The 18,613-nt window shown below is 39.1% G+C and overlaps 1 protein-coding gene across 2 annotated transcripts in view; it reads right to left on the reverse strand.

Annotated features, from left to right (window-relative positions):
- arid3c (AT rich interactive domain 3C (BRIGHT-like)) overlaps positions 1-18,613 on the reverse strand; it is a 66,930-nt gene that overhangs the window by 14,227 nt on the left and 34,090 nt on the right. For both annotated transcript variants that reach the window (XM_027278545.1, XM_027278544.1), the window contains exon 3: positions 7,249-7,321. In XM_027278545.1, the coding sequence (XP_027134346.1) occupies positions 7,249-7,321 (73 nt within the window). The remainder of the gene's footprint in view (positions 1-7,248; positions 7,322-18,613) is intronic.

Consider the following 18,613-nt stretch of genomic DNA (forward strand, 5'->3'; position numbering starts at 1 on the left):
GAGCTCTGAAGTATCGTTTGAGGTGGTAAAACCACATCAATTAAGGCCAGTAATTACGGCTTCATTTTACGGTGCTGGCATGTGAAGGGATGAGACACTATTAAAACAAAAGATTGACGTTCACAGGACAATACCGGCTGTAAGTCTGAAGCTGCAGCCTCAACATCGCTCTTTGGGGAAGAAAGTGCAGGAGAGGCTTGATAAAACTGCAGAGATGTGAACGCGCCTCAGCTCGAGTCACTGTTTTGATGAATTGGACCAAACAAATATGAGTCACATGTCTGCAAATCTCATCATCTGATCATATAAATAATTGTGTTTCTTTTGCAACAGTAGTTACAGCTCCACCAAGGCCCCGATTCTGTAATGTCCTTTAAAAACTCAGTTGTGAACTGTGGTGAGTTCTAAAACACCAACACTGACCTTGACAATCTGTCATGTGCTGTGTCTACAGGCAACCTGAAGCTTGTGCAGGTTGTACAACAACAGAAACGATCAGAACCACAAAGCCCTGCAGAGAGCCTGCAGAGAGCAGTTAGACGATACCTGCAGTGGGCAGTATATAAAGTCACTTATCCAAAACCATTAGGATGTGAACTCTGATCCTGCAATGACAAGGCGCAAGAGAACCACTACCTTAACTTCTCTACTCCCTCCTGAACACTCTGATTTACATTTGAACTCTTTTCAATTCCTTCATTTTCAAACACTTTCAGACCACTTATTAGCAGGATAAGTTTAATTAAAGCTATCAAGTGGTAGATTTAAGATAATAAATAGATAGCACATCTTTCTTTAAACTAGCCTGCACCTTGGCTTTGTGTATATTTACACTGGCACAGGCAAAAATATATAGAATAACATTTTTCATGCACTGGTCAATGTTGAAATTTTGGGCAATTTTGCCTCCGTAACATGTCCACTTTTAGACCTGTAGTGTCTTAAAATCCCTGAATACATATCTATAAAATATGTTTTTTCTATATGAAAATGTTTTCATTTGGAAATTCTTTATATTAAAAATATTTCTCAGACTCAAATCTTTTGATGGTCGTTGACAGTATTTCCCGATTCATGAGTGATAAAATAAGATATCCAAAGGTCCAAAAATAAACAAAATGAAACAATTCAGTGTTCTCATCTCTGCTCTTAAAATGCTCTCTTTTTTCACATTTTTAATTAGATTTAATTACAAACATACATTTTGAGAACATATAATACAAAAAACAATCATGACATTTCATGCTGATATCTAGTTAATCTTTTTACTTTATTCACCTGCAGCGTCTCCTGTTAGCCTCCACTAACCCTGATATTATCTGACATTTAGCCAAACTTTAACCAGATCATTTTAAGTAACTGTAATCTCAGAAAAATCTCATATAAACTGTAGCCATGTGATTTAAACACATATTTATAACGTCTGCTTGTGAAATTTAGAAAATGAGTATACTTTTTGATGTGGTATAAAAATCATTGGTGGTTTTTATAGGACACAGTATGAACTGCAGTTAATGGCCCGGGGGAATTGAGTCCTACAGTAAAATAGCGTGATAGAAATCAAAGCCAGCACTAGAGATCCTCATCTTCCACCCTCCCCCTACAGCTTTATCTTTATTACCACTGATTATAATGTGTATCTGTGCTGATCTATAAAACTATTATTTTGGTGAAGACACAATAGCCAACCAAACAAGGATTGAGGTAATAAATAAAAGCCTCAGGCTTTGTCTGACAGAATCTGAGGAGAGACAAGCCTCTTAAAACAAGATTTATGTGCTTTCAATACTAAGGGTGATGTATTTGTCTTTCTGATTCCCTGAAAGAGATATAAGGAATAAAAGAGTGAGGATGGAGGCCTTTTGTCAGCACAAACTATCTCATCAGGCCATGTATCATTATGACAATGAGCAATGGTGGACAGGGTGGAAAAAATCCACTTTGCACAGAGTCTAACAGTCGTCTTCAGTTAATCCCTCAGCTGCTAAGAGAAGAGGAGTTTGTAATTGGAACAATGTGGATCATCAGGAGCTCTAGTAGTGCAGTAATCATCTTTATGCTTGGCTTCATCGCTGATGCGTTCACTTTGCACCTCCGAGCCGATAATGGGATGAGAATTTCTCCTCCTCATTGACTTTGCTCTTTTAACCCATGAAATGAACGATTAATGCAGCGTCACAGGGGAAACCAACTGTTTATCTACTTCTGTTCAACTCCCTAAATGAAGACAAGGAGGAGGGTGGAACACACGGACTGTCAAACATCACCAGGATATGAAGATTTAGGGCCAGAACAGGATGTTTTGGGCACCTAGGCAGAATTTGATTGCTCCCAGCCTCTAAAGTATTGGTCTGGAAATATTATATTTTTTCTTCTTGTCAACAAAGCCCATGAAAAGACCCAAACTAATAATGAATCGACTATTGTGTGCATATCAAAGCCTGATATATCTTCTTCCTGTGTGTCATAGAGCTCCATCAATGAGCCACAATGTTGCACCGATTGACATTTTCCTTCATTACTATAAACACACTGTAGTTTATTTTGACTCGGTCCCACACTCACCATCTTGTTGCTACCAGAATTACAAGAGGGCTAAATGTAGATTATTGCATTGCTGAAAATAGTGCCCAACAAATGAACTATTTCCTGCTACTTGAGTAAGATTTGCTTAAAATCTGACTAGTTATATTAGAAAAATACTGAGCTGGACTGATAAATAAAACTCTATTGTGAGTTGTATGTAGTGTAATTTATATTTTGATTTTATTTTTGTGTGAGCTGATTGTAAAGATAGTCAGACTGGGATTTGTTGACTGTAAGAAAATGATTTCATAATTCTGAACTCATCTTTGAACAAGAGTAGTTAAATACGAGTCTAGTTTGAGTTCTGTTGAAGGTGAAGTAAATTTCACTGATTAGTTTTTTCTTACATGTTTATCCATTTAACAAAAAAATTAAAGTTTTCAAATGTTAAATTATTATCTAAATGCATGAAGTTGTACAAGAACACTGCCTAAATAAAATACATCAAATATTAATAAAACAGAAAAGACAGAAAGTGAACACAGACCTCTGCAACAACTTTGTTTTCCTGTGTGACTTCACTAAAGAACAGACAAACACATAAAAATCAGGGAAGTCAACTGAAAAGTGAAAGCAGGATGCTGCAACAAAGTACAGAGGAACATTTAGTGTCGCAGCGATCGAAGACTCTGCCATTTTTTAAGGTAGCTCTCAGGCTGCCTTTTCTTCTGCCACATAGTATTCTTAAGCAATTAGGTGGGGGACAAAAGTTGACTTATTTGAGAAAAAGTGCTGATGCTAGTCCTAAGAGATAATAATCAATTAATAACCACAGGCCGGGGGCAACAGTAAATCACACTGGGTATTTATCAACACACAAAGGAAGCCATCACAGCCTTTGTCTGCTCTACTTTTGATGGGATCTCTCAATGAGGATTCAGTGTCTCTCGTTCCAAGACTCAAAAACCCACACAAAGGTGTTCTGACCATCTGCTGCATGATGCGAGCCATTAAGGTTCCTTTGACAAGAGAAAATATGTCAGTGGAATACTGCACTGCATCGTGATCAAAGAAAGAATGGAACAGAAATCAAGACGCGCATTGAGGTAAACAGAGTACAACATACAGAACAGAAGCATGGACACACTATCTGACACATACAAGTAACTTTATGAAGGGAAGTGAATATGGCTTGACCAGAAATACAAATTTGGGCAAAGATGGGAAAGACAGATTGGACAAGCATTCATCATAATGCTGACTTTGGCAGACTAGGACACTCAATCAAATGCCTCAAAACACTACAATACACTTTTCAATACACCCTTTTTCTTGTTGCTCGACTAAATGCTGCAAACAGCAGAGAAGATAATCCTTCACTGATAAATAATAAATACACATATATAGAGAAATAAAAAAGTAGGGAGTCAATGAGTGATGAACATTAAGGATTATTATATTATTATTATCATTATTGCTACCACATCTCCATTATAGTTTAGTTATTTTTTCTCCTGCTGCTGTGCATCTGTGTCTCTCTCTGTCACTCGATCTCCCTATTTGACCATGGCAGATGACCGTCCACCCAAGGGCTCGGTTCTGCCCGAGGGTTCTGCCTTCTTTTAAAAGGAAGTTTTTCCTCACCACCGTCGCCAAGTGCTTGCTTGTGGTGGAACTGTTGGGTCTCTGTATAAAGTGTATGGTCTAGACCTGCTCTAAATGGAAGGTTTTCTGAGATAACTTCTGTTATGATTTGGAGCTATATAAATAAAATTAATTTCAATTCAATTAAACCACATTTTAACGTTCCACAAACTGGGAGGCTCAGTACTTCCTCTGTGCACATCCAGCTTAAGGACAGCACGTACAGTGTAACTTGGAGAGACTGTGTCTGAGGCTTGAAGCCTCACTACTGGGTTCCCTCAGGGTTCTGTTCTGGGTCCCCTCCTCTTTTCTTTCCATCACTCCCACTCTGTTATTCATTCACACAGCTTTTTCCACCACAGCTATGCAGATGACACCCAACTAATTCTGTGTTTTCCCCAGTCTGAAACCCAGCTGGTACCATGAATTTCTGTGTGTCTGCTCAATCTCAATATTCAGGTAGTATACAGTTGCAGATAAGGCATCTCCCGTCCTTGACTTCTCCATTAACAATGAAAACAATACTGTGCACTGAATAATGTGCCACTGAATAAGCAGCTGTCCTTCCCTACCAACATAGGTCCTAGTCCAAGCTATTGTTAATTTGCATTTTCACCACTGCAACTCACTCAACTCACAATTCATTCAGAGAGCAAAATGAGCTCCCTTGCTGTAGTTTCTGTCATTGACATGGTCACATGGCATGGCTAAGTAGCATAAACTCTGAATGCAGTGTGTTGACCTTGCATATCATGGTTTAAATAAAAGAGAAAAAGAATCAGAAGTACATGAACATTCAGCCCAGTCTGATGAATGAATTCCATGAATTCCAAATTAATTATGTAGAGCAAATGGAGCATAGTTTTATCCAACTCCAACTGTCTATACTGACTGTGACTGAGTCAAAGGTTTAGAAGACACTGACAAACAATCTGCTGATCTGGTGAAAGCCCAAACCTCAAGTATTGTAGTGGTCCAGATTTAGCCAACCAATAAATCAACAAAATTAAAGGAGCACTGTATGTTTAACACGTTTCATTTGGGATTTCTGGTTAGCAAGCCAGCCTGGCTGACATTTCTCTGTCAGTCTAGAATGACAGTGATGTTTTCAAGAAACATTGATTGGGATATTTGGAGCAGCCCACTTTGATCACAGTTGTCAGAGGCGAGCAGTGGAGATAGGCTGCTGCTGATCTGCTTTGCACTGACAATGTCTCCCAACACTAAGTCCAAAATCAATCTCTAATTGAACACTCCAACAACAATCCATACTGTCTCTAAACTCAAGTGACCACCCAACTACATCATTACTTCATCAACATGTACTTTCCTACAGCTGTCACAGCAGGGATTTAATGATATATCATACATAGAACATGCTGGTAATGTTTTTTTATACAGGACAGAACAATCATCAAATTTCCTCCAAGCTTTTTGTTATTGTTTTGAAACGTATCTGTGAACTAGATTCAAAACTTCAGAGATTAAAGGATAGAGCTGTAATTTCGTGATTTTCTGTTCTATTGTTTTATTTACAAGTGGAGTCTGAAAACAATCAAATAAAAAACAACAGCAAATATAATACAATGTATATTGGGAAGTTTGTCAGCTGTTATACATTTCTACCTAGTGAGTAATTCAAATGATCTTAGGTCCAAATATCCAAACTGCAACTTTAAAGATACAAAATTACCTTTGAGTCAGCTGTTAAATTCTCATTTCATTACATTAAGGAAGTTTTCTGTCAGCAACATAACTGAATGTTTCTATATTACCATTACATTGCATGGCAAATCAAACAGCAGAAATCAACAGAAACCTGAAAATAATACATTTGATTTGAAACTCATTAGTTAATAAAAAATGACAGTAATTACTGCTTATTTTGTTTTAACAATTCAGATGATGTCTTTGGATGGAAAATAAACTCCAGCAAAAATCTGTTTTCCTCTAATCCAATGTCATTGCATTGTATGTCAAGGACAGGCAGGTAAGGACATAAAACAAATATATCTGCAGGCGTGTAAAAGGAATTCAACATAACAAAAACATGGCACGCTAGCCTTGTGCTCTTAAAATAGAAAGTCATTGTAACTGGCAGTGCCTCTTATCCTCTGCTGGGTGGTTAACTTCCTTATATTATGGAAGGGTCTAAACACGGATCTATTTCCCTAACGAAACCAGCAGCTGCCAGCAGAATCCTCACTTTGGGAAAACACACCGTCACACTGCGAGAGGCCAGTGAAGGCAAATTCATACGTCTGCTTTTCTGAAACCTGCAGGGTTGATCGCAGCCACATCTGTGCCCTAAGAGGCCACAAACAATCAAACTGGCTTGTTGAACCTGAAGGTAAAGGAAGAGAACAGGTATCTGCTCCCATCTTATTCCAGCAGATTTAAACTATTTCACTGAGGCTCTTTAAAACAGTGATTATTTTCATATTTCTCTGGAACTCTACAGCTCAATGAATGATGCAAGGGAAAATATAACGGACTGAATTCTCAATAAAAAAAAAAAGAAAAGGTCCACCAAGTAGCTTTTTCAGGAGCTTTCCACTGCATCTCAGTCTTCCTCGGCAGATGGAGTGTGCTCATTGGTCGTCGAGACATAATTCAAGTGATGACACCGAGGTCACATCATGACAACTGAGCAAACTGTATTTGCGGATGAAAACTTCAAGATTATTGATCTTTCATGGTGGTCCATTTATGCCGTTCAAATTATTATTATTATTGTTTTTTGTATTTCCCATTCAAGGCTGAGCTGATCATACTGTTGCCACACCTCCTTTTCATAGTAGGTGCGGGATGAGCTGCAGAACATGCCTTAGGCTATCAATTCATTTATACAATGAAACTGAAATGAAACATGATAATGGCATTTGAAACTTGTTTTTGATAAACTGAGTTTGCTGTGATGATATATATAATATGTAAGCATATATAATAAATCACTTAGTTAACAGAAATGTATGAAAAGCATTTTAAACATTGAAACCATGAAGGACTGTCATTAAATTCCCAGCTCTGCAAACACTGCAGCCCGTTGGCATGTGATGTAATGCAAATTGTACTTACCACGTTTCTGCATGAAACTGAAAAGGTCATCAAGAAACTCTTTGCGCTTTTCATCGTCATCCAATTCATACAACTGAAAAAGACAGAAAGAAATCCATTAATAATGCATTAAAGATTTTCACCCAGGAGGAATGTTTGATCGGTGGTAGGTGTGGAGGCCTTTGAGTCTCCTGAACAATGAAGTTGTTAAGGACTGTGGCCGACGCACACACGAGGACAATGAGTTCCTTCAAGACAATCTCTGAGTAACCTTGAGCATGGCGAATGTATCGTGCAGCAGCTAGTGATCAGCAGCACACACCTCCAACACAAAGACGCACAGTGGCACACTGCATGCTGCTGGAACAATATGAGGAAAATGCTTGATGCTTGAATAGCTTTCTCACATCTGAAAGGTTTATTATTTCCCTCCTGTCTTTTCTTTTCACATTCTGCCTTTTCAATAAATAAGTAATAAAAAAAACTGTACAGTAACACCATTTTTCACTCTTCTCATATTTGTCAATGCTTAAATGTAATTTAATTATACACTGGAAATATATATTTATTGGACTATATTGATTCATTTATATATTTATATTTACATGTATTGTTTCATTCATTTAGCATTTTAGCAACATTTATTATTTCATAAGAATATGTATTTATTTAACATGAACTAAATGGGAAACTGTCACTGTGTATTTTTGTCCACCACCACCTTTTATTGACCGCACATCAACGGCAAAATATTAGAAACACATTCCAATGCAATGAACTTAATGCAACACCACTAAAACGTCAGTGAACCTCCACCTCCACCTGAACATTTTCACGAATTTAGTTTAGTTCAGCTGAGTAGATTCAGTGAGAGTCAATGTCTGATCTCTGAGCCTTCCGTGAATGGAAATGACAGTTATTATATTGAAAGGATTATATTTATAGAGCAGGCTCAAAGTTCTTACAGTGAAGGGAGGAATGTCACCTCAATCACCACAGACACCACCCGGGTGCTGCACAGCGGCCATTTTGTGCCAGAACATTCACCACACATTAGTTTAAGGTGGAGATGGAAGGTCTACGCTGCGGGATGATGAGGTGGCCAGGACACGCCTTGCTCTTCAGATCTTTAGTGACCGTGAGTCAGGAGCTCAGTTCAGCGTGCCCGTCACTGCACTGGGCCATTAAGATATTATTATTAGGACTAAAAGGAAGACTGCCCCCTACTGGCCCTCCAACACCTTTTTCCCAGGAGGTCTACCCCATCCACGTTCTGAACAAGTCAACACCTGCATAGCTTTAGTCATTCAGCAGAAACATTCAGCGCGGCATCCTATACTCTGCTTATGTGTCACATTTTTAATTCGTATTGAATAAAGAAATCACATTACACCTCCAATAATCTAATGATACTGCTGCTCAAATGATGACTGAAGTTTAAATTTGATATATATTGAAAACATTTAGTATTTTACTTGAACGCTCTGACAGACAGCACAGAGTCACACAGATTAAATATGCTTTTAAGAATGGATGGAAACTAAAATGGAAAATAAATTCCCTCCTCTGGATCCCTGCATGTATATATGTGTTCATATAAAAGTATATGTAAATGCATTAAATAATTAAAAGACACTCTAGACATCTACACTAAAGATGAGACATGTAGTGATTTATGTAGGTTTTTAAAACATTGATATTGTTACTGATATTACAATATGAATATTTACTTTTTTTTAATTGCTTAACTTATCTGACAGTAAATCTGACAGTAAAATCTGTTGAACATGTGTGTCTCAGATCTGATACAGCAGACATGTACGCTTATTTATCTGTCCATCCCTCAAAGGTCATGTCTGCATTATGCCTCCACCATACTGTTTACACTGTTTGGTTATTTCATTAAAATAATTCAAGATTGAAATGTCATCTTAACATATATTCAGAGCATAAATATTTCTAGGCCTATGTGTGTTTGATTTATGTAACCTGCTCTCAGGATAATCAAATGTACACTTACTAAAAACTGTACAATGTTTGTTTTTCTTAGATAAACATTGTTGTGATCAATACGTTTGCATACATGCCTGATAGTAAATATGATACAAAAATATTATAAATGCAGGTGATGAACACATTTTAAAAATATTTTGGTAAAAGGATCAATAAACACTTACTTATGTAAATATATATTTGACCTCTCACAGTATTTATTATCTGATGATGCTGTGTTGAACTTGTTTGGCCACAGTACTGTCATATTTTGTTGACATGAAATGTTAAAGACTGAGAATATGAGCCTATAATATGTCCATGTGCCTGTCTCGCATGTGGCCCTCTGTGTATTTTAGTAGTACTAGTTTTGTTATTGGCATATCCATTATGCATCTCATCCTGCCCTATTCACTGGGGCAGCGACAGAGTCAAAGAGGCTTTTAAATGGGCCTCTCCAGCCAGATACAGCTGATGGAAATATGTTAGTGGCAATGTTCACTTTCAGTAAGGCCCAGAGCCATGTTAACAGGCACACTTAATCAATACTGGAAGACAGAGGGATGACCTTTGGAATCAGTGGGGTCCTGTGGACGAGGCCCCAGAGATAATAACTGATCATTTAGAAGTGTATTAGCTGTCACCAATATTAAAGGACCAGCGCAGGTCAGCACTCAGGAGGAAACCATAGGGAGGTGGGGGGGGGTGGGGGGGTTCGTTAAGGGAGGGTTCCGGAGGTAGGAGGCGGTGTGTGTATGTGTGTGTGTGTTTGTGATGTGTGTGCTGGGTGGGTTGTGAGTGCATTGTGAGTGCTGCACTGCAGGCGGTCATGGTGCAGAGAATATCGAAAGGTAAAGGAACAGCGAGCGATTGCAAAAATGTTAAGTGCACAAATGCACAGAGGATGACAATGCCGCAGGATCAATTGTAAGGCCCATGGAGTGCAAAGGCATATAGAGACAATGATGAGCATGTGCTCATAGTGGTAATCACACACATGTTCATAATCACACACCAACCAGCCAGCACAAAGAAGTGTATTCAGGAAAATGAATCCAAAATGTTTGTGTTTAAAATAAAAAATAATCATAATAAATCAATAAATAAACCTTTAATTCTTCCAATTTAAAAACATTATTACATGAATTATTAGGATATAAAGCTTTCCTTTAATAAGACAAAATAGAATCAATTTCATCAGTCATTGAACAGGTATAAAATTATTATATTGGAGTTAAAGCAGACTAAAATCCATATTATTATGACCTTATATGAATAAATAAAATTAAATAATTTAATTATGCAGCTCTTCTAGACTTTCCAAATGTTTTTGGACTGAATGGATCATTCAGCAGCCAGCAGACATTCTGTCTGATGAGGTTAAATCAGAAAAAATATGATGGAATTATCAAGACCTTAAGAAGCTCACACATAATGCACCTAGTGCATGTATGCCTTGTTTCAGGTGGTCATATTTTTCAGACTGCCTACTTATACTGAACATCTGTGACTGCTGTAATTTGCTCTAATGTTTCCCTGCACAGTTTCACTTGCGACGAAGCAAAGAGAAAAGGAGTTGAGAGGAAGGAAAAAGTCACTGGGCAGCATTCCTTTCCGTTTGATCTCGCCTTGATGGCCGTTTGTTTTTGTTTCCCCCTCTGTGTGTGAAGTAAATGAACAGACAGATGGGCTGAGGCGAGCTGAAGGACACCGGGTTCAGCTGAACCTGGAGGCTCTTTGGGCTGTCAGTCACTAGGGTCAGCTGAGGGAAGCCTGCTGACATTGAACTTGGAAATGCCTGCTGGCCTTTCTACCTTTCACCACAACTGTACCTGTAAGTTTAAGTGTGTCAAAGCTGGTGTGTTTGCTGAAGTTATTTTCAGGGTGTCTTTCTCAATTCAGAGATGACTTAAACAATTCATGAAGAATAAACAGGACTCAACTGAAATTCTATGAACAAAGCCTCAGTAGGAGGAACAGAGGAAGTGAGATGCATGGCAGCAGCAATGTGCTACAAAAGGAGGGGAAACTGTGAAAATTTCTCAGAATCGAGAAACTCATACAAAGTCATAATTAAAAACCCCTTTCTTATGACATTACAGTCAAACATGAAGTCAAAGTCAAATTTTTTTTGGACACACTTAGTGGCACGTGATGCCAAAAAAGTTACCCAGATCTTCTGCATATGCCTCCACATTGTGGAGTTTAGTCCTCTTATAATTGATTGAAACATGCTCTTCTAGACTTGCAAATGTTATTGGACCGAATGCATCATATTCTGTCATTTCACTGCTTAAAACATTTTACAGCTGTTTATTTCACAATGTGCTGATGGGAAAAGTCTTTTTGTGTATGTGCAAGTCTGTATGTTCTGTTCTGTCATGCACTGTGTAATGACAGCATCCATTATGTGAATGGTCACTATGCCAAATTGTCTACAAAGCCCAAAGGCCAGTGCTCATTCTGGAACTTAGGATAAAGAGTGTCAAGCTTCTACCACGTGAGCTACTGGGGCGGCAAAAAAAGTCAGACTTGTGAAATATTAAACTTCTTATCATATACAGTAGAACCCTTGAAAAATAAAATGTGTATCAACCACTGAGGGCAACAAACACTCTCTCTCCATCTCTCCATCTGTGGACATGTCTCATTAATGCATGTTACTAACCAAACTTCCCCAGAGTTTCTGTGCTCTGTCGTCCAGCAGGTTCTCGTGGATCGTGGCTGCTGCTGTGATCCTGCACGACACCCACTACATATATTATTACTGTCATTATTACTACCATATCTATTACTGTAATCATTTTTATCATTCATTGTGATTCATTGTCATTTTATCAGTCATTATAATTGTACAATATGTTTGTGTTGATTTGTTCTGTACACGTGACATCCATTGCACGTCTGTCCGTCCTGGGAGAGGGATCCCTCCTCTGTGGCTCTTCCTGAGGTTTCTTCCACCTTTTTTCCCTGTTAAAGGTTTTTTGTGGGCAAGTTTTTCCTCACTCGAACCGAGGGTCTAAGGACAGAGGGTGTCACTCCCTGTACAGATTGTAAAGCCCTCTGAGGCAAATGTACTTTGTGACTTTGGGCTATACAAATAAAAATCTGATTTGATTTGATTTGATTTGATTTTGCTTAAGCAGCTACTGTCAGAAATACAACAGAAGAAGAACGAGTGGTATATCAGTCTAAGGCAGCCACACAAATGTCACAGTGTCACACAACAGTGTCTTTAACTACAGATACTGAACTCTTTATGGGCTCATTTATGTCATTTTACTGTTCAGACAAAATATTTTCACATTTAACTTGATGTATTAATATAAATATTTTGACCTGTTCTCATGAAATGATTGTGACAATGTGATTTATTGTTGATAGATATGTCTCTGAAAACAAATGATTCCAACTTTATGAGCAACAGTGTATATATTCCTTATTGTCAGCAGTGACTACTGTGTGTGTGTGTGTGTGTGTGTGTGTGTGTGTGTGTGTGTGTGTGTGTGTGTGCATGAGACACAGTTATTCATAGAACAATACTACTGCCTGGTCATGCTGGCAATCTTCCAGTTGGCTAAGTGCCACTAGTGACAACACTCCTGTAATGCTCTCTCTCTCCTCTCTCTCTCTCTCCCTCTCTCTCTCTCTCTCTCTCTCCACACACCACACACACACACACACACACACACGCACACACACACACACACACACACATGTGCATACACACGCAGCAGTAGCAGTGTGGATGTGGAAGTTAATATGAAGAGGCATGGGCTGCTGAGAAGGTAGATGGCGCAGGTCACTCACTCACACACACACACACACACACACACACACACACACACATGCAAACACGCACACACAGTGTATTACCTGATACAGTGCAGTAAACAAATGGGAGAAGATGCTACAGTGAGCCAAGCACTAAATAGTCACTGTGTTTTTTCTTTCTTCCAAATTAAAAATAAAGACACATTTATTCAATATTAATGTCATTCCTAAGACAGGGACATGACAAAAGGCATCAGTGGTGAGGTCTTGACAAAACATCCAACTTAAGACCTCTCAAAACCTTCATAGAATTATACGTTAATCATGTCAGGTTGGATGATATGAACCACCTTCATCACAGACCCCAGTAACCAGGGGATGAAATGACATAAATGACAAAGCAGCAGATTTAGTGCAATGAGATTGTGATCCGTCCTCCTTATTCCCTGTCATCAATCACTCAGAGAAAGAGGCATCAGGAGGTTAATCCTGAGCACTGAAGAAATCCATGTTTGATATAGAAGAGCCTTCAACACTGCGGACACTCAAAGCTCCTTTAAGAATGACAGGAGCACTGCTGGCGTCTGATTGGATACTTTACATTCTCAGCCAAACAACACATCATCAGGTCCTCCAGTTAATGGTCAAATAGTTAAAAAAAGAACTGCTTGTGTATGTTTGGGGACACGATCATGTTCATGTTTAAAATAAGAGCAACACTGACTGTTTGGTAGGAAACAGGAAGTGAACCATTGTCTCTCATGTCAAACTTGTAGACTTTCATCGGACTGCTCCCTGCAGTTATGTAGCTCGGCGCCACGCCACTGACAAAAACAGTTAACACACGTGCATGTCATCTTCTTTTTGTTTGTTCTTTTGATTTCATAGACTGAGTAGCAGTTTCATGCAAAGTGCACTCTGCATCATGCTCTGCTGTCATTATCTGATTTCAACTTGTAATTTCCCGAAGACCAAAGCCACAGATTTACAGTTTTGGTTCTCTCTCACCACCAACAGGGAGCTGTTTTCAGAGGCAGTGCACTACCTGCTCAGCATCAAACAGGAGGCAATCTGGTTCTTTTTAGACAGATGAAATAAAACCAACCATCATGTGTAAGGTTAATATTACTCAAGCTAATACTGAGCTACAGATACTTAGATTATCTGATGTTTTAGCTTCTCCACTCAACTCCAGTGCATCTCAACTGTGCGTCAGTGATCAGATGAGTGAAGGATCTTCCTGCTGTGAGCAGAGGAAGTGAGAACAAACAGCAGCGTTTGGAAATCATTTCTGCTTATACTGAGGAGAGTTCACCGGTATGACTGCAGAGCACTGTGCGTGTTTACTACTACAGTCTGGTTTAGACAAGTAAACAGTGTCTCATCCACTAACCTCATGTTACACAAGCATTCACACCTGTAACCATGGTAACTGTGCAAAACTAATATCGCTGAAGCAGCATCACCAAAAGGCTTAGAAAACATTCAAATGTTAAGGAAATGTTTTTGTCTTAAATTGACCATGATCAAACATCACACTGCCATACAGTGTATGTTTCAAATCAAGCGGAAGTGTGTGTTTTTGTAGAGGTGGAGGTAAAAGAGCTGACATGTCCACCTCTGCTTCTGCGCTGTAAGACAATGACCACAGCCGTTCTAAGCAGCGTTCACATGTCTCAGAGTGCACCGCTCTGCATCATCTAGGCCACTTCAAAGGCCGACGTGGCCTCCAGCTACAGAAACAGATACAAGGCACAGTCACCACGCTGCCCCCTCCAACCTGAAATGTAAAGGGTTCATCCTCTGTGCACCGATCTGCTCCATACTCTCTGAGTAGGGTTCACTGTAAAACGGTTGTATACAGTTTTATAATTATCAGTTATAATGATCTTTAAATAAATGAATAGAGGGTCTTTTTTTGGTTGAACAAATGTGTTTTTATAATTTCATAAAACATAATTTCCTTCATTAGTTCATTAACACTAATATATAACAAACATTAATATGGTAGAATTCTGTGCCGTAGATTATCACTTGTATAGAGTGTGATAACCATCATGCTATCAGTGTAGTGCAACAATCCCAGACACTCAACATATTTTAAACACATTCATGTGTGTGTCCACTGTCCACCTCCACATTTGGACAATCTAACTATAAAACTGGTAGCTAACCCAGCCGTCCGACCCAAACCAGCTCTACGTCAACTCCTCTCTCCTGCCCCCTGTACCGTTACACACAGTTCCCATTGGCAGGCATGTAGCCACAGTAAATGAAGCTCCTGTAGAGTCTGACAATTGTTCTATTGTTCCATGAGATTATCACGAGAAAAGCAGCTGTGCAGAAACACCAACCGACCTCCACACACCAACACATACAGCACGCTGATGACCTCATCACGATTAATTAACAAACACAACTACAACTACAGTGATATTCGTAGGGATTCAAATGAATGTCTTGAGAATTCTTATGGAAAAAATTGAATTATTGTTACAAATGAGCTCCAATATAAACTTCTAACCAATCAGCAGCCTTCATTCCTCTCCTCTGTGCCTGCAGGTGAAAGGACAGGTGTACTACAGTGGGAACTTTTTCTTCCTGTTCCGTTTCACAGTTTCGCATGTCTCCCTGCATCCACCCAAATCTACCCCAAGTAGAACGTAACCCTTCCTAATAAAACTATAATATTTCCTATGTAATACCTGTAGCAGGGGATTCCAGAATTTCCAAAAACACAAAGGTTTCTGTCATGGCCAAGACATCTGATCTGTCTAAATGCCATAGCAAGTATTTAGCATACTGTAAAGTTTGAAATCAAGCCTCAGACCCAAATAATGACCAGTGTGAATAAATAAAGAGCAGTCTAATAAAACTGGGTAACATAAATACTGTCACTCGCCAAATCCTCTTCTACCAATCATTTCTACTTTGCAGTGTTAAGCTACTGTTAATGAAACTCAGCATTTCGCGCTGATTACATTTAAAACCAGGCGGGGAAGGGAACTACTGGATGGCTTTTAATGTGAAACATCTGCACAGGAAGTATTTCGTTTCACTGATGGAAGCTGAAGATCAGTGGAAGAAACGGCCAGGCAGGCTGGAAATAATTAGTGACAAAGTAAGAGCAGCCGAGCGGTGAGTATGACACAACTCTGTCGCTGTACTGATGAATGGTGTGGTGGAAACAGACATACTGAATTAATCAAGCCGACGAGGAAACATGGACAAAGTTTTACATTTGTGTTGCCGATGCTGTGTTGTTAGCATCAAGAGTTAATAAAAATTAGAACGTCTAACTAAAATACAAGAAAATATTATTTAATTAATAAGTATCTCTGCAATTGATACAGACCTGCTACCATCTGAGAATTTTTCCCATTCCATTCACTGTCAATAAAGAGCCCAAACTAGAGGAACCATCAAAATAGTCAGAGATTTCAATGAAATGTCCCCCCTCCCTCCAAAAACAGTCGCGGTGAGAGACAGAGCTCAGACTGTAACTGCAGGCTCAGCATGAACAGTCAATGAGCAGCAGGCAGTGTGTCCAACACAATACAACACAGGCAGGCTGGAAGCTGCTCCCTGTTACACGATCTGCTGACACACAGAGGTCACGTTCAATTCACTGCATCTCCAACCTCTAATCAGGGATGAGCCCCGGCTCCATCACCGCGTGGCAGCCTCACCATGCCACACACATACTGTCCACTACACACAAACCCCAACACAATGATTTTATGTTCATGTTTAACTCGTGTGATTTTCTCCTATGAATTTTCTGTTCTTGTACATATCTGTGCTGTAAAGTCGTAAACAGAGCAAACCTCACCATTTTAGACTGTTCCTGTTCCTGGTGTACCTGAGCATGGATGTTATATGCAAATATAAAAGCATTGTGTAGCTGCATAGGCTGAATTAACAAGATGTTAGAAGTAGTGAGACAAAGCATCTCCAAGTATTTTAAAAACGCTTTTCGTGTTGCGGACAGACCTAATCGTCATCATGATTTTTTATCAATTTATTGCGATAAAATCACTGTAAAATCCTTTTTGTTTTTTACAAATGTTTACATGTGTGAGCTGCCCTATGAGTGTATAGCTATGTAAATATCCAATTAGGGTTGTACTGATCCAATCTGCCAGATCTGTACCGACAAAGCAGATGAGCCAAATGTGTCCGATTCACATTACACTGCATGTTCTTTGTGGTGTAATTAAGATATTCCAAGTTTCTGGTATCAGTTTCATTCATTCAGTTCAGTTTTTAGTGGTACAACAGTCTCTGACTCATACACACGATGATTCCAGTAACTGACATGCACTGTGGCTAAACATGTCTCTCTGCCTGTATCTGCATGATATCTGATATTGTCCAGTTGACCAATTTCATGTTACTGCATGACCCATCAGACACACACATCTCTGGTTCTCTTGTCCGAAACTATTTCCAGAGTTAAAACAGAGCCCATCCTCCTCCCAGCAGCCTGAAATAGACCTGTTGAAGAGGCTGGAATGTTACCCTGAGCAGAGGTGTTAATCAATGTCAGAGAAGCAGCCGTTAGACATCTGATATTAAAATGCTGCAGCACGCTGTGTCAGGTGGATGTTTAATGTTCTCTTTATAGACCTGCTTCTTCTGTTTCAGGCTCAATTAATTTATTCCTCGCCGGAAGTTCTGGCTCTTAAAAAAGTTAAAGCTAAACAAAAGCATGTGATACTGCAGGTCATTCAAACCGTAGCTAATGTTAATTCTAACTTATTAGTATTCAAAGAGCAGCACTGGTCACAAAGTCCAGCTGATGAAACACTGCTGAGATTACATCTACCACCTGGGCTGGTTGAAGAATATCTCAGGTAACACAAACTCATTTAAAGCCTTTTAATGATATAATAAACACAAACACAATGTTTATCTTATTTAAAGTAATGGTGACCAGTAAAGTGCTAAGAATAAAAAATAATCTTGACTTTATTAGTGTTGCACAACTAATTAACTGGTCAGCAAACTCTGTCAACATTTTCTGAACAGTCTATACTCAGAGGGTTCCTTGTCTGATTCCCAGCTCCCCCCAAAAAGTGAATCATTTGGAAAGGAAGCGCTGTATCACTATTAGTGTGTGAAATATGAATGTGACAAGTGTTGTGCAAGTGCTTTGGGTAGTCAGTAGATCAGAAAAGCGCTACATAAATGCAAGTCTGTCTTCCTGGAAGGTGCAGAGGTCTAGTTCTGGGCCTCTGTCACAACTGCATATGGATTTTAATGTGAATGTGACACTACCCTGCAGTGTGTGTGTTTTTATACTCTGCAAGTTGTTTTTTTTTGGAATTCAAAGTAATCCAAGTGCTTCCAGGCTGTTGCAAAGTAACTCCATGTTTTAACCAGAGTTAAGGGCTTTATGTCCCAAACAGATCAGGAGAAGCTGATCCACAGCTGCAGCTCATTCAGAACGCAGCAGCTCGAGTTCTGACCAGAACAAAGAGATCAGAACACATCACCCCAGTTCTTAAGTCTTTACACTGGCTCCCAGTTAGCCACAGAATAGATTTTAAAGTTCTGCTACTAGTTTACAAATCACTGAATGGTTTAGGCCCACAATACATAAACGAAATGTTAGCAG

The sequence above is a fragment of the Larimichthys crocea genome, chromosome III (genome assembly GCF_000972845.2).
Source record: "Larimichthys crocea isolate SSNF chromosome III, L_crocea_2.0, whole genome shotgun sequence".
NCBI classification, from domain to species: domain Eukaryota; kingdom Metazoa; phylum Chordata; class Actinopteri; family Sciaenidae; genus Larimichthys; species Larimichthys crocea.